Source organism: Ammospiza caudacuta, chromosome 1, assembly GCF_027887145.1.
Source record: "Ammospiza caudacuta isolate bAmmCau1 chromosome 1, bAmmCau1.pri, whole genome shotgun sequence".
Lineage (NCBI taxonomy): Eukaryota > Metazoa > Chordata > Aves > Passeriformes > Passerellidae > Ammospiza > Ammospiza caudacuta.
In genome coordinates, this window is record NC_080593.1 from 45207362 (window position 1) to 45230404 (window position 23043).

A 23043-nucleotide genomic window follows, 5' to 3' on the forward strand; every position below is an offset into this window, starting at 1 on the left:
TTGCATATTTTTGAACTTATTTGGAACTTGGAACTCATAAAATGTTCTTTGACAGAATTGGTTTTGGTGATAGATAAGTTGGATATCTATTGAGTATTTTTGGCTTCTTTTGTACTTGGAAGCAAGTGGTGAAATGCAGTCGCTTGAGAAAGAAAATGAAACCCAATCTGCGATTCATTCACACAGCAGGAATGAATCTCTTCTCCACAGGTGCTTATTACTATGTTACACATAACCGTAATAGCTGAGCCCCATCAGTTGTGACTTCCAGATCAATTCTGTCATTTGTCGTTCCCACTGTTCTGTGCTTACCCCAACAGGCACGTTTTTTGTGCAGTTGTATTTTGTTGCTTGTTTTATTTGCTCACATATTTTCTGTGTATACATCTGTGAATACATTACATTCCCTCCCTGGGGAAGTAAGCACACACAAATACAGATTCATAGAGAGAGGGGCATTCTCCCTCTATTTTCTGTCTCATTCCCCTCAGCTGTGCTTTGTTAGGGGAAACTGTGTTGCATGGGGAAGAAGGGGCACTGTTTGCAATGACTAAAAATAGCTTTAAAATATTCTTAAAAATAGACTAAAAATATTAAAAATAGACTAAAAATATTCTTAAAAATAGCTCCTGCACCAGTGGCTGTTGTATTTTTGGAAACAAGTTTCACTTTGTGACACAATCAGTTGTTGCTGGCTGCTGCCCTTTCCTTAGACCATTCTTAAAATCTTCTTGCACCAGGTGATTTGAACGTCCTGAAAGTAAAGCCTGAGTTTTTCAAATGTGGGTGCCTTGAGGTTCCTGCATTTCAGTGCAACAAACTTTCTCAGTGTGTTAGCATTGATGCCTGCATTAATCATCCCACTCAGGGTGATCACCCAGATGGAGTTAAGTCCAAGTAACGTTTTCTCCATATTGCTCAGAGTGTATCAGTGCCTACTTTTCACTTCAGCTAATTTTCGTCTAACTAGGAAGGCTTAATTGCCCACCAGAGTTACACAGCACTTTGCTTTCATATGATACCCATATTTTGCTTCCAAGGAAAGAGTGTGGAGAGGAGCCTTTTGGCTTCAAATGACAAGTCCAGTTGACAGTCCCTTTTGCCATTTGACTCCTTATAGAATAGCCTTTGGCAAGGCGGTGTGTGAGAACCTTAATTTGTTACAGCTGTCAGAGAGACGTGCATTGCTTTCTGTTCTGCCTGCTTTCCTCTGGAAATGAGGTTTTTTTCTGTCATGCTCTCCCTCTGACAGGCTGTCCAACCCTATCCTATTTACTTTTTTAATCCATTGGCCAATTTTAGTCCTATTTAGCACTGAGGCAGATGCCTTAATGATATTGAGTTCTACCACTGTAATGAATACTGGCAGCCAGATAGAGGAGAGAGATGTAATTAATGCCTATTCTGATGAAAAGATTTCAGTGTGAGCTCAGCTTTTTCTAGGTATCAGGCTTTATTAGCTCTGCTGTGAACAAAACTGCCTGGGTTTATATTGTAAGCATTATTGTAGCACTTTAATTGGTGGCTTTGCCTCTGTGATTTATCTTGCTATCATGCATCAGAGCCCTAATGAGGGTTCAAAATGCCACTGAGCATGACCATGTTGAGTATGTGGGCTGATACCACCAAGCATCAGCATTGCTAAGTCCAGGAGATAACAGAACTCCATAAGGACAAAAATCTCTTCTTTCATTACTCCCTCTGACCCTGACTCCTTAGCTGTTCTTGTTTTATGGGAGGGCCAGTATCTGATGCCTGGGGTTTCCATCCTGAAGCAGAGATTGCAGCATCTTGGGCTGCCAAACACCTTTCCATGCCAGAAATCCTCCTTGAATCATACAGAATTGACCTTCACCAGCTTTTGTCCTGGGAGCCGGGGTTCCTGCCTGACCTTCTGTGCAGAAACAGTGCTGTGTCTCATCCCATTGCTGCAGAGCAGCATGCCTGCTGTGGATGGAGGAGCAGCGTGGAGACAGTTCACTTCCTCCCTTGTTCCACTAGAAAGATTGTCCATGTAGTACCATGGAGGGAGTAATGGAGATTAGGAGAAACTAGTCTAGCCATCCTATTGAATCTCTGGGATAGTTCTGTCAGTTTACCCAAGGAAGCCAGTTTGACGTGCATAATTCAGACATTTCCTGTCTCAAATGATAATCTCTTACCTTCTGCATCTTGCACATTCTGTAAAAATGTGGCAGAACAAGCATGTTTTGCCATCTGGACAGAAAAAAAATCATAAGGATTATTTACTTGAAATTGCAAAAAGTATGTGTTTGAGCACCTAGTCTTATTTAGTCAAACCCTTGCACAGGGTTTGAGCAGCAACATCACACTTTGTTTCTAAATTTTAAATTTATTAAAAGGCATATATTGGGAATACGCTTAAATGGGTTGTATGTGCAAGTTCAAAAATTATATGGTTTAGATCACTGCTTTACTTGTCGTTTAGATTTGAGGTTTAGAATTGACCTGTCAGATTTTCATAAAACAGGCTGGTTTTATTTTGAGTTATGAATCTGCGACAGAAGTGGCAAATAAGGTGATACATAGCCTAGTAATGTGATTCTTTTTAAAATTCCAGGCTTGGCTCACAATGATGTTTATAGATGATCTTGGTTAACTTCCTGAATAAGTATGCAATAAGGGTATTCTTTTATTCGTTTAGCAAGATATTTAAACATTAATTTAAGAGTAAGTCAGCATGTCATGAATAAATACTCCTGCAGCTTAGACTGCTCTGTGGAACCTCTAAATTTTATTTAGACTTTTGTGTTACTCTAGTCATATAAGTGGTTTTTATCAGCAATTGGAAATTGTAAGGTACTCACCACTAATTCTGATAAATAGAGAGAATGAATGTAAGTATGTGCACACTGTGTTAAAAGCTTTTATTTTACTTGTTTTTCATTGCTTTTTATTTTTTCTTCTCATAGAGTATGTCCTAGTTGTACATGCCAGAAGATGTGTGATGAGTTTGCAGATCTGTCTGGCTTCGCAATTCTTCCTTCTGCATGCTTTTTTATTATTCCTGTCATGGAATATATTGCCTAATTTGTAAATATGAAAAGCACCATAAAATGGGGGATAGCAATATACTTAATACCATGCATGCACAATTTATGTCAGTTTTTTAAATAAATGAGCTCTTCTGTTGGAATACAGGAACCTTTGTGCAGAGTGCCTACAAACACTTTCACAGTTAGCAGTTGTCTTAATATTGGTCCTAACTAGTAGAGCACCCAAATCTCTTTGAAATGAAGGATATCATTAATGTTGCTTGACAAATTAGAGCTATTATGAATAATATGACCCTATGGATCAGAACAAAGCAAACTTTTTGTTTTCAAAACTATCGGTCAGAAGGATTTTTTTATTACTGTGCCAATCTTTTTTACTTCCATAAAGTGATTTTTGATTTGTAAAGGGTTCTGAGAGTAGCCCTGATTTTTCACATGGTCTCTAGCGCTTGGCACAGCTGGAGTGCCTGAAGCAGCAACCTGGCTTTCCTTAGGGTTCTCTCTCTGGAACTGAGTAAAGAACTAAGTCTTGGTTTGTGACTCAGAGAGAGAGTTTAAGTGGGTTGGCCATGGGCTTTGGGCTTAAGGGAACATAGGAATTTTTGTTTTCCAATTCTAAATTTAGAATATGCATTTCTCATATTCATTTCACATCTGCAGAAGTTATTTGAAGAGTAAAACATGAATATGTGGAAAGAGGGTGAAGAGTTTCCATTGAAATTTTATGTTTTTGTTCTTTTCCTTTTCATTGCAGTGAAATGAAGCAGAAGTTGGATGAAGAGGGCAACAAGTGCAGCATCCTTTCCAAGCAGCAGAAGTTCAATGAGCACTGCTGCATTCGCTGCTGTTCCCCTTTCACATTTCTGATCAACAGCAAGCGACAGTGCCAAGACTGCAAGTACAACATCTGCAAAAGCTGCAGCACTTACCAGAAGAAGGAGAAGGCTTGGATTTGCAGTGTCTGTCAGCAAGCAAGGTAAAAGCCTATTGTTCAGCAACTTGTGCAAGGCACCTGGGGCCTGACCTGACCTTTTCCTTGTATTTGTCAGTAGTTAACGCTGGTGGGATAGGACATGAAGTACCTGTTTATGTAGAGGTTGATTTATTCCTGATGTGCCTGGTTTTTCTAGGGGCTAATTTGTTCTGAGAGTGTTTGGTTACCTGTTGCATTTTCCGGGCTTGTTTAGCTGGACTGATGTATCAGCAAGCAGTAACTGGGCATAGCTTGTGCAGGACTGGGATGTCCTGAAACACCTGGGTTACTAATGGAACCTGAGCACAGATGGTGTTAGGACAGTTTGGCAGCTAATTCCCTTGATGGGTCAGAAATGGAAGGAAGAATATTTGTAAATAGATCATCCAGCTGTGACTGTGTTTTAGAGTGCTTTCTAAATGCTTTTCTTATTGGTGGGGATGCCTTGAGCTTACTTTGGCAGGTACCCAAAGAAAATAGTGGTGCAACCTGTTATAATTTATAACATCTGCTAAAGAATATGCTGCCAGGCTTCTATTTGCAGAGGGTATCAGGGATTTACTGTCTCACCCCTCTGAGGTTAGCAGAGCCCCAACATTTAAAGATAGCACCAGAAAAACAAAGCCAAACACTTAACAGCAGCAGAGAAATCATTCCTTGAATGTAACTGTTATAGTCCTTGTCTCCAAGTTCCAAAAGCAGCTGTAGTTGTGGTGACATATTACTGACCAAAATCCTTTAACTCAGACAAGAAGAGTGAATGAAGTAACTCAGTTCCTTATGGTTTAATTTTTACCACTGGTCACTAAAGCTGTTGAGCATATGTGACAAGAATGGCTGTTTATTCTTTATCTTTCTGTTTAGTGGAGAACACAGGATGAGGACAAGAGACAAGTCCCTTTGCAATGCTTTATGATACTCCTGTGCTCACCAAAGCCATACTATTCCCTCTTTTTTTCCCATTAACACCCACTTGAAATTGTGGAATCATTAGGTTGGAAGAGACCTTCAAGATCATTGAGTCCAGCCCACGCCCTAACAACTCAATTAAACCATGGCACAGAGTGCTACATTCAGTCTTTTTTTAAACACATCCAGGGATGATGTCTCCACCACCTCCCTGGGCAGACCATTCCAGTACTTCATCACTCTTTCTGTAAAAAACTTTTTCCTAATATCCAACCTATATTTCCCTTGGTACGGCTTAAGGCTGTGTCCTCTCGTTCTGTCAGCTACTGCCTGGAGAAAGAGACCAACCCCCACCTGACTATAGCCACCTTTCAGGGCATTGCAGAGAGTGATAAAGTCACCTCTGAGTCTCCTTTTCTCCAGGCTAAACGTCCCCAGCTCCCTCAGTCGTTCCTCACAGGGTTTGTGTTCCCAGCCCCTCACAGCCTCGTTGCCTCCTTTGAACTCGCTCAAGCATCTCAACGTCCCTCCTAAACTGAGGGGCCCAGAACCAGACACAGCACTCAAGGTGTGGCCTCACCAGTGCTGAGTACAGGGGAAGAATGACCTCCCTGTTCCTGCTGGCCACACTATTCCTGATACAGGCCAGGATGCCATAAGCTTTCCTACAAGATCTGTGAATTAAGTTTCTGCCCTTGACACAAGTCCTTAAAATCACAGAGATCCCAGACAATGCCAATTTCCAAATGTCAGTCTTTGAAAGCAAAGGTGGCTGTGCTCTTTGCGGCACCTGATCCTTCTCTGCTTTTTACCCTGGAAAACCTACAGAAACCCCCTTTTCCCTGGTGAGGAGACAGATGAATGACAGGAGGATCTTTTCCAGCAACTCAGAGAGCCAGTGCTTGTTTCTGCCTTTCATGTTGCGCCTCTTTATTCCGTTTATCCTGCGTTCGCCCATATGGGCAGAAGCACAGCAGCCAGGTTTGTGGATGCTGATGAACTGCACTTAAAATATCTTTTGCTGACTCCACATAAAATGTCTAAGAAGAATTTAATTTCAGAAGAAAAATCTGTAGCTATATTATAAAAATGCTATTTCTGACCCTTGAAGTCACGGCTTTGCCTGTAACTCAGTTATAAACATTTTCTTTATTTATGAGACTTGAGACACAGCTTGAGTTATTTTTCAGTGAATAAATTAACTAACACTGTTGCTAATCATGTTATGTTCTGGTTTATTGGACTGTGCTACTTACAAATCCCTGTAGGTAGAGGGGGGCTAGTATTCCTCAGAGGTTGCTGGTGTATTTTGATTTGGTGGGGGCTTTTTTTTGTGCTTATGGTGGGGGGGGCCTGGGTGGTATAACATTTTGGGGTTTAACTCTCGGTCAGCATTTCTTCCTGGGTAAAGCACAACAGTATTTTTGAGTTCCTCTCATCTTCTCAGTGACTTATCCCTCAGGTGGACTCTGTTCTCCTGCCTCTCCCCAGCTCCTCTGCTTGTGTCTTTTATTTTTAGGTTTGATAAGGCAGCACAGGTAGTGGAGGTGGTTCTTTAGCTGTTATTTGCCCACTTATCTTACTGCACAATAGAAAATGAGCTCTAGTGCGGTAGAAATATCTGAAGACCATGTTCTACACTCAGGAAAAGCTGTCATGGTGAATTAGTCTTTCAAGGCTTTACCCCAGTGGAGATACCTGTTCTGTTGATCTTCATCTTCCAAGGCAGACATCTACATTAGCATTGAGCAGAGAGCAAAAATTCAGGTCACCATTTGAAACATAGAACATTTGTAGAAAATCAGTCAAAAAAGTTAGTCTCTGCTTCTTCCAAAAGCAGAAAACTCATCAATAAGCCAGTGAAAACTTTGGTGTTTGAATTCCTTTAAAGCACATCTTCTGTTGCTATACAGCTTTTAAAAGTTAGAAAGTGGGCTTGGTATGGAATCTCAGGCTCAAAAATGTCTTTACAGCAATTTCTGAATTAATCTTGTGAAGAACAGGAGAACCTTACTTAAATTTCCCAGTTTCCCAGATTTAGCACACATTCTGCAAATGCTTTTTGATTTAGGTTTTTCTCTGAATACTATTATTAATGTTCTCAGGGGCTTCGCCTCTCATGTGTATCTTTTTAGTCTGTAAGTACTCTTTGATCAAATTGCATAACACTAATTTCGAGTTTTTGATTTCTGTCTAGTTCAGTTCCAATTCTTGTGAAGCCTTGTACAATGTCTCCTTGTTAGACATCTGTCAGACAATGCATTTAGGCAGCTTGCTGAGATCAGTACTTTTTAAGTCCTCCTGCCTAAGCTGATTCCAGGCACAGTTTCTTTGCCCAGTGGATTAATGCTTTTGATGCCAGACACAAAGGTTCTTTGCTCATTTAGTAGAAATAAGACATGCTTTATATGTGTCTGAGACCACTCTTCTGTTTTCCAAGGAGCCATATACCAGAACACCCTGCTTGTGGTATTCTGCTTTCTATTTCAACTCTTGTAGTAATAAAAATATTCTTTTTAAAAAAATATTCTTTTTAAAATAATCCATTAAAATGCATATTTTTGCAGGTTTTTTAAACTAATGATTTTTTACTCCTGGACTGATTAGTATGAGTATATCGAGTCCAATCCAAAATAAGGTGTACAAACATCTGGCTGTCCAGCTCAGCCTTTCATGACTATCATGCATGAATTCCCCTGCATTCTTGGTTCACTTCTTCTGGTCTCACCATCTGTATGTCAAAAGATTTCTGTCTCTGTTGTGAGTGGGAGCATGGGCACCTAATCCTTTCATGCATTCATATCCATCTGTCCTGTGATTTTCTCACTTGTTCTCAAACGTCTTGCTCAGGTGGTAAGAATTCATCACTTAGTGGACTCCTGCTTTGCTTTCATGATCCACGCCATAGTGAGAGGGTCTGCAGGAAGTCATTGTTCTGCTTTGTAAGAGCTGCTTTGTTGGTGGTGGTCCTTTGCTAGTAAGAGTTACTAAGATACAGAGACCCAGACACTGGTCCTTTTCTCCTTTATGTCATTAACTACTGAAAAGCACAGTCATGCTGCACATACTCAGACTTTCTGCAGTCAAAGTAGTGTTTTAGGTGGCTCAAACTGAGTCTCAAAAGTTATCACACTACTTACTTGCAGCACAGATTTATTTGAATGTTTTAAGAGAACTACTCTTTTTTAAAAAATAAACTTTGAGTTTTGTACACCCAATATAACTGCTGCTTTTAAATAGAAGAAAGCAAGGGTATGGCAATTACCTTCATCAGCTCTTCAATGAAGAGTTATTGTTGAATGTTCCTTACATTTTATTTTGAGTTTTTTGGGGTGCCTTGTTGAATATAACCAGACTGTAACAATTTGCATCAGTAGAAAATGTAATTGTCTTTCTGGAATTTGATAATTAGTTAGGCTACTTAGATATGCATTAAGGTTTTTGATGCACATTAGAGTGAGATTTGAGAAAATGCAATAAGGTCTAGTCTACCTGCAGTACTCCGTACATTTTTCTGCAACTGGCATGAATTGGGATTAACACTAAAATGAAAATGGAGCAATGCTTCTGATAAATTGAAAATTGCAACAGAAAATAAAAGTCTAGACTCACTTGGCAGGCAGAACGCTCTTCAAATAAAAAGGAGCTTTGCCAGCCTCAGGAACAGTCCTAAATAAAACCTTTATATTTCATAGGGGTTTTTTGGAGGGCTCTATAAAACAATGTAATGTGTTTTAATGTCAGCAGAACAAAGCATGTATTTGTGGAAACATGATAAAGTTGAAGTTAGCCTGACAAAAGGTACATATTTTCTGCTTAGCTGATGCAAGTTTTAGTGTAAAACTCTTTACAGTCTCTTCAGGGACAAGAAGAAAAAAAGCACAAAATTTGAGAAAACCTTGATATGGTACTCGAGGAAAAGTAATACTTCTAGTTAATAACTGAACTTTGTATTTGTTTGCCAGTGCTTTTGACTGTAACAAAAACAGTTTCAGGACTTAGTTGTGGAAAACTGATGAAGATATAATGCTGCTTAGCAATTTTGTTTTGCTTTGAAGCAGGCTCAGCCATCTGGTAAAAGGAAGCCAAAATGTATTTTAGGTAGTCTGCCTCAGCCACAGCTTGGAGTTTTGTATATAGTTTTGTGACAGTTGCTATTTCTGTTCTTTGAGGTCCCTGTCTGACATTAGTGAGAACTTCTACAGAACTTGGAAGCTGTGACATTGTCAAGTCAATGCCAGGAAATGTGTTTCTGCTTCTGAGATGATAGAATTGTATAGGAACATTCACTTGCTCTGTGGCATAGCACACAAGAGAAAGTTCTTAGTTCTACCATGGGCATGTTGTCTTCATTTGACCCATATAGAGGTCTTGTTTTGCCTTTTTGAAAGTTCTCTGAATGATCCTATTCATATTATACTTAAGGGATTTACTAATTTTAAGTAAATTGCGGTGAAAATTATTCTTCTCAGCTGTATATACTTGTAGAAATTGATGCAATTCCTTCCAAAAATGCATGTTGCTCTATTCAAATTTTTTCTTCCTCCTTGTCTTGCTATTGTCTCTCTGTTTTGTATCCTGTTGCTTGACCTCCTTGTCCTTATCATGCTTTAGCATCACAGTGGATCATAGACACCACATCCTTTTTCTCATTGTGCCTATGAAGAGCAAGGACAAGAGCTTTGATTTTGCACAGAGGCCAAGAACAGTCTTTGGTTTATTCAGTTGTTCCCTAACTGGAGGAGGAGAGAGAGAAATGTGCAAACTGGTTGCTTTGACAGGTTCATCTCTGCTGGGTTTTTTGCTATACTGATCTGTCTTAATTATTTTGAAGTATGCACTGTGAAGAATTTAGTTTCTGCTAGACAGAATAAAGCTGAACTTGCATAACATACAGCAGACTGCAATGCTGCACTTAGCTTTAAGAAAAGTATCTAAAGATGGAATTGAAGAGGAAAGTAGGAAAGAGAGGTCTATTAAAACAGCTAAATACAAGGGCTGATTAGGCAATCTTTTCTAGCTTTAAGTAGCCTTGGAAGTGAACATGTGTCTGAGTGCATGGAGGACTAATCAGTGTTTTAGAAACTCTGGATCCCAGTTTTAGCTGTCAAGTGACCTTGGGGAAACTTCCATGTGTCAGGTTTCCCCCTGTGCAGAATGGATTTGATGACCCTGAGCTCTTGGAGGTTAGTGGTTAGAAAGTTAAATGCTCTGGTTGTAAAGTGCTAAGTATTATTAATGTACTGTTATTGGAGGAGTTTTGCTGCAGTCAGCATGCCTAAACCTTTTTGGATTTCAGTTGCACAGAAAGGTAATGCTTGGATTCTTCTGAGGAATGAATGAGGGCAGAATATCATGGCTGTACGTTCAGTGTTAATATATAAATGCTTGCCTGTGTTTGGCTTCACCTATCTTCAGCAAGTCATGGTAAGAAAGGCTATTAAACATTTTCCCTAGTAGTAATAAATATTACATAAATAGTGTGCAAAAATATTGGGACTGCTAACCTGGGAGGAGCTGGATATTGAAAGGATATAACACAGTTCTTCCACATAGTAAGCAGCCTACAAATTATAGGTTGGACTTACTTAGCCTTTCAGTTTTGCAAGAGCTGAAAGAGTCTCAGTGAGGGTGACAAATTAAAAGCTAATTAAAATTGCACAAGATTCTTTAAGTATGGGCACTTAATGTCATTTGGGAATATCATGCCTTACAGTAGCTGAGATGGAAAATATAAAGTATCAAGCACAGCTCATGGAAGCACTTCCCTTGTTACAGTTCTGCAACTGGAACTTCCTGTGCTGTTCATCATAAAATGTATGTAATAAAGCAGGAAGCCATGGTGTGGCTTACACTCTGGAGGTAGCTCTAAGCAGAGCAGAGTGCCATTTCACACAGGCATAGCACTGAACATTTTTTTATTATCACTAATGAAAGATTGCTACCTGGTTTGATGTATGTTTGTTTCAGCATTTGGTGAGTCTCCATGCTTTCTTCTGTTGCATTTGTGCAACCACCACGATTTACCAGTTGGCCATGGTTAGCAAATGGGTTTTTTTCTTGGTGAGAAAATTGGAAAACCTCTGGACTTGCAGCTACTGGCAATGAATGGCAGTAATAAATGTGTCTTTCCTCTAGCTAGTGCAGTTTGCATTATTACTATCCTAAAATGTTCTTGTGTTGCCAAAGAAGTGAGAATTTAATTTGTCATCTTAAAAAAGATTGACCACATCAATAAATAAGTTACTCTATGTTCTTATTGTTCAGGCCCACCTTTCACATGAAACAGATGCTGAAGCACTGCTTAAGTGTCTCCAATAAGAATCTATGAGATCCTACATTCACATGTTCTATCCTGCTTCTGCAGCTTGAGAAAAGGAAGGTGGAAAAAGCAATTGTGTCTGACAAAGACGAGGTTTTACAGACTTGTGTGCTGAATTAAGTGTTTGGGTTTCTTGTACTTTTTTTGTAGTAGCATATCTTTTCTGCATTGAGGTTTTTGTGAAGTCTTCTTTCAGATAGGCTGTGCATGAATCTGGTTGGAGAGTTAATTACTCTTCTTATATCTTCCACTCTCAGCTTTCAAAGTATGACCCTAGATTTGGGGATCATGAAATAAATGGAAATGGTTATCTGTTAGGTATTCTGGAACTATGTTTCATGCATTTTCCTCTTTTACTCCCCACCTGCATCTTTTGCTAGAACTGTCCATGTAAACATCTTGTCCATTTTAGCCCAGGAGCTAACAGCCATCTCTTTCATTTATCTTGTTTTCACAAGCAGGATCATGTTAACATAATGGAAAAGCCATCTCTGTCCTAAAGCCGTCTTTGAGTTTCCACCCCCATTCGTTTCAAGTTGTTTTATCCTTTTTTAAAATTTATTTTTGCAGAAACAGCTTCAAAAAATGAAGATTGAATTTTGACATCGTTCCTAAACAAAAATTGCCTAAAACCAGAACCCTTTTGTTTTCAGAAGTTGTGAACTCTTTGGAAAGAGTTTGATGTTTGATCATAGCAAAAGAAAGCTCTTGTTTTCAGATTAGTATTGGATTTTTAGTGCACTTGGGATTTACTTTGATAAGTTGTTTTCATCAGAAAGGTGCTATAATAAAAATGAAAATTCTTCACAGTAACTGGAAAATAATGAGAGCCAACATAAAAATAATCATAACACATATGTCTTCCATTCTCCTCATACCCCCACATCCCTCACCAAAATACTTGAAACTTATGTACCTTTCTGGGAATCAGCATGGTGTGGCTTTACAGCTTGATTTTTGTCTCTAGAGGTTAGAAGCCAACAGGGAGTTGCTGACAGTCTTTTGAAGGAGTTTTGTTAGTCACTTTTTTCAAGGGCTGTTCTGTGATGGAGTGGCCAGAGCCTTCCTGCTTTCCTGAATGAACACTTTAGCCTTGGGAAGGAATCTTTTTAAGGTCATGAGATGGGTACAGCTGCTGGATCTATAATACTGCTTGTCCTGATCTTTTTGATTTGAAATGCAATAGCTCTAAAGTTTGCTGTTGTAATTTGGCAAGTGATGTCTCTGTGCTATGTGTGGGAGTCAGTGCCCATACTGGTTCATTTTTGTTTCATCTCTGTTTCTCTCCATTGATGTGAAGATTTGTGGGGTGCTTCTCCAGGCCTCAGACTGAAAGAACCTTCCTTCTCTTCTTATTAAGGCCCCAAGAGATAATTAATATTGAATGAAAATTTGTTCATCTTATTAGGAAATACTGTTTCCCATGATCCTACACACTCTGAGGTTCTATGTGAGAATTATAGCGTAATGGAGATGTCATGGTTCACATTGTTCTCAATTTGTTGATGACAGATTTGCTTTGTGTTAATGTTTTTTCCTGGATACCAATGTAGGGGCTTGTAGAATAGTGCCTGGAGTATGGAAACTTGAATAAATGCTTGTGAAATAGAGGAAACACATATAAAGAATGGTAGAAATTGCATCAGGAATCACAGTTGTAATCTTGTCTCTGATGTATTTGCAGGACTTCATAACCTGGGGGTTTTCTTGAGCTCTCTGTATCTCAGGTAGTTGCAACTGTCAAAATCACTTCCAAACTCTGGCAAGATAAAAAGTGAATTAATATCTGTTAGCAGCCAGAAAAACATTATGATGACTTGTCCCAGTCCTGCAAAGTCACCAGTAGCCAGGCCTGTTTGTAATGACAGAGCATACCTTTGATCAGACATGCTTTTGGAGATTGTCCCGAGGGGAAAATATTGAAGAGTGCTGTACTGAGAAGTGTGAATGCAGCTCCACTGTGAGCTACATCTGGAATGACCCTGCCTCCTGTGCTTCAGAAATTCTGAGCCATTCATTTATGGGGGGGGGGGAAGTAGTTCTCTTACATGTTCTAAAAAACCTCACATTACAACTGGTGCCTTTCAGTCTTTGGCATTGTGGCCTATCACAAAATACCTTCTTGTGTTTTGCATCTAGGATCCCAGGGCAGTTAGATGTAGGGGAATTTAAAGCTAATGTTTTGGAACATGTCTGTACCAACATTGCTCCCTGAAACTCCTGTGAGTATAGACCACTCACACAGAAAACATACTTAACTCGTGTCTTTGTTAGTCACATAGTGTGGCAACAGTGGTTATTCTTCTCATTGTGGAAGTTATAATTAGAGGTTGAATATTCTTGACAGACACCAGCTTTCAAAGCAATCTTACATAGGGTTTGAGTAGAGAGGGTTGGTTTTTGAGACGTGTGAAAGCATACTTTACTGAGTCCATTCCGTGCAGTACATTTTAATGCAGTATTTTCTACTTTTAAAGTGTTGGAGTTGCTACCAAAGAAGGTGGTTCTGGCAAGAGAAACAGCAACAGAGGAGAGTGAAAGAAGATTGACAGGAAAAAGGAGGAGGGTGGGGAAAATAGTACAATTGTAGTTTGAAAAATTAGTCATGTAACGTGTCATTGTAATTCCCAACTGGCAATTAAACAGCTCATATCTGCATAAAGGATTAGTAACACTAGAGGGTAATGTTCAGGAACCTGAACAGCACTTCCAGTATGTACTTTGCAAATGGTTTGATGGATACCTGCCTCACACACACTCCGTAAGCTACCACATTCCAGTGCTTAATATAATTTACAAACGCAGACTTCCAGCTTTATAGGTAGCTGGCTATAACTTTACAATATGTTGCATTAATAGACTTAAGGGAAAAAACATTGGGACGGCCAGCTGGAAAAATTACACTGTTTATTCTTCCTGAGGTCAGGGTTCTGTGCTAGCTGCCAGGGCTGTAGTGACTGGGGCTGCAGCAAGCTCCTCTCTGATGATAAGAGAGGTCCACGGTGAAACAGGGCTAGTGATTCACAGCAGGTTCTGGAGGGCTTGCAAAGGCAGCAAGTGAGAGCCTGAGAAAAATGCAGAGGTAAATTCAAAACAATGCACATTGAGTTTTCTGTAGCAATACCACTTTTGTGATACCATATTTTTTTTTTTGTGACAGCTCACTTTTGATAGGATTAGTGGATGCCAAGTAAGCTTCTCAGGTGATCAGCATGGACTAGCTACAATAACAGCATCTAGAGTATTCTGGATGTGAAAAGCATTGAGGAAGGAGTTCTGGAACAGAAACCCTCTTTGATCTCAGACAGCCAGGACTTCAGCCTTGCAGGCTTTATCTAAATCTGCTGACTTTCAAAGGGATACAGAGCATTGTGCTAAATGAGCGTATATGTCATCTCTGGAAGGTTTGCTACAATTTTGGCAGTGTCCTTCCCACAGCTGCCATTGCTCAGATGCACCAGTTACTGATATTAGAGCATCATGTGAGAAAATTACTGCCTCGAAATTCTGAAGGTCAGCTTTCCTTCTGATGATCTCTGTCTAAAGGCAGCTGTGTTACACTTTACATGTCCCAGGTCCTTTTTAGTGAAATATAATAGATGATGATGGTAATTTAAGTGTAGAATTTCTTGGGAAAGCACCTCCTCTAAGTTCTGCTCAAGTTTAAGGCACAGAACAGCTGATGGGTGCTACCAGAATGTAAATACAGATCAGCACTGCTTCTGAGCTCTCTTATTTTACAAAACAGTGGGGTTTAGCCTTTTCATGGGCTTTGTTAGCTCCTATCACACAAAGATTCTGCTTCACTCAGTTCACATGTACCACGCCAGTTATTAAAGCGTACATTGAAAAGTTGCCACTGCAGCATTGCTTAAGCTGAAAAATGTTGTCAGAATTACTTTGTAAAATAAAAAGTGAATGTATGTCTTCTCATTGTTAAAACCAGGCAATGACTTCTGAATTGTGTTGAATCTCATGAGCTGTCTGATATTTGCACAATTTTCATTTAGGTTATGAAGGCATCATTGTGGCTTTCAAAATTATTTGGACACTTCCGTTTTCCTGGATGGTTGCTGATGCATTCTGTGCATTTCAAATGTCTTTGAATGGTTTATAAAGGGCAGAAGAACTTTAATGTAACTTTGATGTATATTTAAAGGTAGAAAATTAATACATAGATTCTGCTATGGAGGAAAAGAGTGTTTCTTCCATCTCTCTATATATCTTATATCATAGATATATATGAGGACTTTTAGAGTTTTTTATAGTACTTTTTATAGTACAGGAAGGGAGGAAGTATTTTTATTACTCTGTAGGTGACAGAATTCAGGTGAGGAAGTAGAAGGTGGGTGTGGATTCTGCTTCCTGCTCAGAAGGTGCTCACCATCTGGTGTTGAGTAGGTCACTCTGGCTTTCCCTATTTTGCTCCATTATGAGAGAAATGCAATCCCTACCTTGATAAAGCTCATGTCAACTCTATATATATATATATATATATTTTTTTTTTTTTTTTTTTTTTTTTTTAAACTTGCTGTCATACAAACCTGGAGCCTGGAGTTTAAATAAAAACCGTGGATGTGACAGGCTCCATATGGGAAATTAGGGTTTTGGAAGGCTCCAGGCTCTGGTAAACTTACTGTGTCTTGAATGAGGAACAACATATACACGATCCACTTAACTAGGTCAGACATTTTAAAACTTTTCTTCTTCTGCATCCTCTGTAAGGATCAGTCCAGAGCCTCATCTCTTCTATCAGAAGGAGAGTATCTCCAGTCTACTTTTATCTATTGTCCTTATTGTGTGTCTGTGTGTTGTTCTGTGCCTGACTTTAGCCAGAGTCTGCAGAAAGGCTTTCCAGGGCAGTAGAGCATGTTACTTTGTTTTACACACAAGGTAGGCCCGTGTTCAAAAAAGCATCAAGGTGGTTCAGATTTTGCTGCCCTGGTTGCTGTAACATGGGAAAACACTGGAATGGTAGGGAAACAGAGCTGGGGTTTCTGTCTTCAGATTAAAAAAATCCCACACCTGTAGACTTTTAAAAGTTGGTTCATGCTGCAGTGGTGTGTTTTTCAATGCTCAAGGCAGTGCAGTTTAACCTGAGAGAGACCTGTGGGAAAAGCAACCTTTCCTGTCCAAATGATTGTCAAGTGATCTGAGGAGAGCTCACTGGAAAATTCCTTAGTGGAGAACACAGCAGATGGGAAATCTTGATCAGAAAAAAACCAAAACATAAAAATAAAGCCTTGCATCTAGCGAAGGGAAACACCTCCTCCGTAGTAGCTGTCTTTAGCTGCTAGATTTCATGGGTTTAATAATTTTTTAAATAGTGAAGCAAAAATCTAAATACTATGCTTCTTCTGGTTATCACATAGACATTATCATACATTCTGATTAACAGACTGTTTCAGGCTCTTGATTTGGTTGAAATTGGACAGCTGATACAATAAAATCTAAAAATTGTTCTATATTGAGATTTTTCATGAGTAGACTGGTCCATTGTGATGGGATTTCTTAAATCATAGCAAATCTTTTTCATGAAATCAGATATGGATATATCTTATACAAAAGGAAACTCCTGTTCTTTCTGGGAAGACCAGCAGATGAACATTACAACGATGCACCTGGGAGCCAGGCCAGGAATGACAGCTTAATAAAAGTGAGAATTTAGATTCTGTAAGGGAATTAATTTCCTTTTAGCAGGGCTTGTAGATATAGAGTGAGGTAACTTATATCCTACATGTTTCATCCTGTGTATTTCAACTAACTTCCATTGCTGTAACATGTATAAGAGAAAACCAGCATGTAACAAACACGATTCTTGTCCTCCATTAGTAAGACCTGGATCATTCTGCAGATGTGCTTTGTGTATTGAGGAGGTTGTTATTTAAGCATTATTGATAGAACCTCCCAAATTGTGTTATTTACATTTTTCAAGAAAAAAGACAAAGAACTCAGACACTATGTGAGGGGAAAGAATTAGCTTAACCAGAGAATGCTTTTAAATGTGTGTTAGCCAGATTTTCCTTAGTAAGTGGGCAGTTTCTATTGAGGCAAGCCAGAAAGCATAACTGCCTTACCATGCTTTTGTGATAGCTTTCTTGTGCTAAAAATGTCTTTTGCCTTTGGTAGCAAAGATTCTGGCAACTCTAAAGAGATCTGGGGTGGGGAACCAGGTGCTAAGTATCTTAATTGCTTCTCTGTGATGTGACTTCTTCTAATTCTGTCAGAACAGCAACATATTGGTTGTTTGGCTCTTTTCCCTATTTGACATATATGTAAGACAAACAGAAAACCATCTTTTTTCCTCATTTAAAATGACTTGCTCTCACTAGTGCACCCCCTTCCTAGAGGAGGTAAAATGTTTCTTGGTACCAAAACCCACATAACAAATCTTCAGAGCTCCTGCACTGGCACAGTGCTGGTTCCAGAGCACAAAGGCTCGCTCCTTTCAGGCACAGATCTCACAGGTCTGTTCTGCTTTTAATTCTAGCTGAATAATTGTCTCCAGATGCTTCTATAGATTCATCTCAATCTGAACACTGCCCTCAGAATAAATGCAGCATTTACAGCCTTGGAGAGCCTGCAGAAAGTAAAATGCTTCTACCATTATCGTCACTGTTGGGATTTATTAGACTGCTGCTTTTATGCCTAATAATTAAAAAACCTGCAGCATCAGGGGATATTGCTCCAGGTCTGAAATAAATTAATTCAAGCTGACATCAAGATTTAAATGAGCTTTGCTTTTTTTTATGACAGGGAGCTGTACCATCTCACTTTTTTTTTTTTTTTTTTTAATCAAGTTGCTAACTTAGTCTGGATTTGCAATAGAATTTTTTTTTTTCCAAGAGATAATAAGCTCCTGTGAGGTGAGTTACCTAGCTTTCTACTTTTCCAAAAGAATCATTTTTTTTATTATTTTCCTCCAGTTACTGCTGTTTTCATAAGTTTACAGTGAAAGATCACAAATTAGGGCCTTTTGTGGTTTACACAAAGCCTCTGCAAGATGTCATTTGAGGTTCTTTGTTTCCTTTGATGCCAAGGATTTAGTTGTATGTAAAAGTACCATGTCTAAATAGCTTTTCTGTGTATTTACAACCTCTTTGGCCTCATTACAAGAAGGACATGAGAAATGTTAATTTAGGATATTTAAAAATCCACAGTGGTGCTGTCAGAGGGAGGAAAAATCACCCTGAAATCAACCTTGCCTTTCACAGTCAGTGTGCATATATCTAGTGGGATCATATGGTCCTGATTTAGCTTATATAAATAAATATGAACTATAAATAAATATTCACTAACATCATCTGTGAAATTTACTTGATGTTATTATGTCAATACTGTTTGTGTTTCCATAATTGAAGTTAAAATGAATTAAATATTTGAAGCAGAGCTCCACTAGAGTGATACTTCACAGGAGGTATCTTTCATATTGCTGCTAAGATTAAGAAATACATCCAGGGGGTTGATGTTAATATTCTGAAAATTTTATAAGTATCTTGATTAATTTTAATTTAATCTAATTTAAAAATTATTTCTCTCCATAATATAGCATAATGACAGAACAGAGCAAGCTGTTCAGACTTCCTATTTCACTGAATCACTGAAGCCTTTTGTTACGTAAGGCGAATTTCCTCTTGCCACATGGTTTTTCTGCCATTCTCTATTGAAAGTTTATTTTTCAGCAGGGAATTAAGACATAATGTTTCCCTGACAAAAACTCTTAAAATCCCTTTGCTGTCTCAAAATTACTTCCCCTATACGCTTCTGTTCAGCAGAACAGTGTTTTAAAAAATGCACATTACTCACCGATCTCTTGAAGGGAGTAGATCTTAGTGCTCTCAGGGGCAGACAGCAACTTTGAGCTATCCCTGCTCTGTTCAATATCCACATATTCATCTTGCACTCCCAAACGAACCACAACTTTCCGTGTGCCACAGAATAGTATGAGTGGGAATGAAAAATATTCTTTAAAAATCTTAAACCTGGGACTATGAGCCTTACAGGACTGCAGACTGTGATTGGTACTGCTTTTAGCTCTTTGTGTAGTACTGCTTTGCAGCTACATACCTTAATGTAGCTGGATCTATTTGGGATGTAAGTTGACCTTTTAGTTTGGTGGGTTTGGGATGACAAATTTGCAGATTTTTATTGTTTTTTTAACTTTAGTTTATTTCTACAGACTCTTGACTGCAATGCTAGATTGAAATAGGCTTAAAATTTAAACCCAAATGTTGAAATTATAGAAGGGGTAAAAAAATGCCTAGATTTTTTGAGGCAATTTTGGCAGTTCATTTCCCAGTAAAAATACTAGGTATTTCATCTTGTAAATAGTAGGTCAGGTACTGGGAAAACTCAGAGCAAATGAACACACAAGTGAATGAATGCAAAGAAAAATGTAATGTGCTCTGCTGAGAAATTCCATTCTTTATGATTCTGTGCTTACACCAGATACCTGCTATTTAAAGCTTGAGCCATTTTCCCAGAGACCTTCCATTTGTCATTGGTCTTTGATTATATTTCCTTGGTAACATTTCACTTTTCTGTTTTCCCATTCTCTAGCTTTACCTTGAAATAAGAGAGCTGGTTATTATTGAGAAAAGATACAGTTTAAGCCAATTTTAGTGCTTCTGATTTTACCAACTTTTAGTGCTTCTACTTTTACCAACATTATATTTTATCAGCTAATACAGTATATTTACTCTTTGCATCAGCAGTGATCTTGTTGCCTTTCTTTGGTCTTAATGTTTCTTAAAAACCTTTTCAGCATTCTGTAGAATCTTGAGGGCTGTAAAAAGAAAATCTCTGGGATTGGTTAAACACAATCTAATGCTCTAAGTATCTTAGAGACATAAAGGTGTTTAAAGAGCATTTTAAGGTGCACTGGTGAGCACATGAGAGATATGTCTTGCAACGATTAAGAAAGAGGACTGTGAAAGGATAACTCAAACACATGCATTATAATTCTTTTCAGTCTGTGATTTCTCACTGGTTTGCCCACAGGACATCTGACTTACTGTGGTCCTGGTGCAGTAGAGAAAAAAAGACTATCTAGAGGTTAAAGTTGTTATTTGTTTCATTTGTTTCAGAAGCTGAGAGTAATGTGGTCAATAAGCCAAAAATTGCCCTGGAGGCACAGCTTGTATTTCTTTACAGGAATCTTCACAGCTTCTGTAGTCCTCTTGCAAAGAAAAGCCCAAACCAAAAGAAGTCTTCCTTGTTTGCTGTTAGAGTGAGACCTGTGTGCATCCTTAGCAATGTCTGCCTGTTTCTGCAAACCTTGCAGGTCTTTGGCACTGGAGGCCAGAGGAGCAGCAGGTGGTTGTTACCCTTTGAGAGGCAGCCTGAGAGTAAAACGTGGTGGTGCTTTGTCAAGTTGTTTGTAAGAGATCTGTCAACAGCAGATGACTCAGGCTCTGCTCCTGCCTTTGCAAGGGTGTGTGCTTCAGTGAGCATTTATTTTTACATAGAGTGTGTTGGCAAAGTCACACCATGCTGCAAAGTCTCTGTAAACTTCACTGTGGTTTCTCAAAATCACATCATTTTGCCAAGGTTTCTTTTTTTGTTTTCATGGAGTGAAAATGCACAGACTTTCTGGTATCTTTCAGAAGTTGTCCTCCAACACATGCAAGAGCAAAGTTTCTCAAGGAAAAAATCAGAAGATTAGTGTTTCCAAATATGTGAAAAGTGTGTTTCTAGCCTCATCATTAGAAACTGCAGAACAACATTGATATTTTTTTCTAAATATTTGATGTTAGACAAATTCCTAGCACAACACAATTCAGAGAGTTGAAGTTTATCAAAGTAATGAAGAACAGGTGGAGATGTCAGGTAATCTTAAGAGAGTAAGAGTTAATAATAAGCCAGTTTACAATATACTTCAGGCCTTACCTGCCCAGCTCCTGACAACCTGTAACACTTCCTACCACTGACGAGAATTTTCCTTTCTTACTGTGTGTTTTCATTGGTAACAGCAATTCTCTGATTATTGTACCCGTTTTGTGCTTAGAAGCTAATTGCATTACAGGGTATATTTATGTTTCTCTACACTTAAGTAGATGGTTTCAGCGAGGGAGCCACCATATAAGGGTGTCACACTGCCTTGGAGCCATATTGCTTTCTGTTCTAATTCTGCTTGGTTTTGCAATGTGTTTTCATTTGCTGGAAGAGCATTAAGACACCAGCAGGTGCTGGCATACAGCAGAAAGCAAGAGTCTAATTTCCATTTCAAGCACATTTTTTTTCCTAATTTCTATTCTCATAATGGGGATCAGGGATTTATTTGGGGTTGTAAGATGTGCTCTGTGAGGCAGTAAAACCTGGTCCACTCATTCGGCTGCATCCTAATTAAAATCTTGGAGTACATTGCTGTAGTGGAGCCACCCATGTGCTGTGGTTAAGAACATCCATTCAGACTTTGGTAGATCAGATTGTTTTGCATATTGTTCATAGATTGTTCTGCATGTTGCCAGGTTTCAGGCTTTTCTGGGCAGAAATTATCTCCTTATACTTTTTTTCTCTGTTGTCAGGCATGGTGGGGCCTTAATATGGATAGACTTTCTGCAGAAATCCTGTATGATATTGAATGGCAAATTCTAGTACTGTTTTCCTTCTGGAAGGTAGCTTGCTCTCCTCCTCACAGCCTGCTGTGGAAATTTCCTTTAAAGCCTGAAAATCAGTTTATAACCTTAATTAACGCTGAGCTGGGAGTTGTTCCATCATGGATTATTTGATCATGTGAATGTGGCTTCTCTTATGTTTGCAAGCCAGGCTGAACTCAAGATCCTTTTACTGCTCCTGATGATCAATTAAGTGTTAACCAAGAAAAGGAAAATTTAGTAGTGGGAGAGATTTACCTATTTTGAATTTAAAGGTGACATTGGAAACAGTATACCATATTGAAGTTTTACTGTGAAATCTTAATCCATATTTCTCCTCTCTTGTTGGCAGATTGGGTTTGTGCCTAGAGTAACTAGACTTTTCTTTTGCTAGAAACTAGTGTTCCAACAGAATGCTGCACATCCAGAAGTCCTGAGAAACTTTATTTTACCATAACCAAATATGCCCTTTCCTGTACTAATTCTTGTAACAAACTAGCCCACAGCAGTCTGCTTTGTAGTGTGAAAACCACAAAATTTAGTTTGGATTTGTTTTTTGTGGTATGGCTCTTACTTGCTTTCTTTGGTTACACTACAGTATTTACCTCAAACTGCAAATTTTAGCTATACTGAGGTAAAATCCATGTGTCTATCCACACTTAAGAATATGGTGGACTTAGAACATAGAGAAGGGAAACCACAACTTCAGTTTTCTTCCTTTACTATTGCTCTGTGTTATGGAATTCATCTGTTTTGGAAAACCTCTTTTTTTACCTTTGCCATCTTACTAGGAATTTTAATGTTTTGGGTTTCTTTTCTCCAGGAAATTACACAACATAAATTTCCCAAGCTTGGCTTTGTTTGGTTTTTTCACTCTAGTTTGACTAACTAGGAATTTTTACGTTTTGGGTTTATTTTCTCCAGGAAATTACACAACATAAATTTCCCAAGCTTGGCTTTGTTTGGTTTTTTCACTCTAGTTTGACAATGTTGTGTTTTGAAGTGTTGCCATGCTGTGCAGATTACAAGAGGGAGCTAGAATTGCCATAGCCAGAGGTTTTCATGTCTGATTACTGAATCTTAAGACCAGTTACCATACCAACATTGTCATCATAGTACAGAAGTCAATATTTTAGCTTGTAAGATGCGTTATAAATCTAGAATTACTGATTTCTCGATCAACTCTGCCTAGGAATAGTGGAATTTTTATTCTTCAGATATATAGTT

General features: G+C 38.7%; 1 protein-coding gene across 4 annotated transcripts in view; it reads left to right on the forward strand.

The window, feature by feature from the left end:
• The window catches only part of MYRIP (myosin VIIA and Rab interacting protein), a 204886-nt gene that overhangs the window by 88168 nt on the left and 93675 nt on the right, over window positions 1-23043 (forward strand). For all 4 annotated transcript variants that reach the window (XM_058804823.1, XM_058804796.1, XM_058804815.1 and 1 more), the window contains exon 3: window positions 3772-3993. In XM_058804823.1, coding sequence (XP_058660806.1) covers window positions 3772-3993 — 222 coding nt within the window. The remainder of the gene's footprint in view (window positions 1-3771; window positions 3994-23043) is intronic.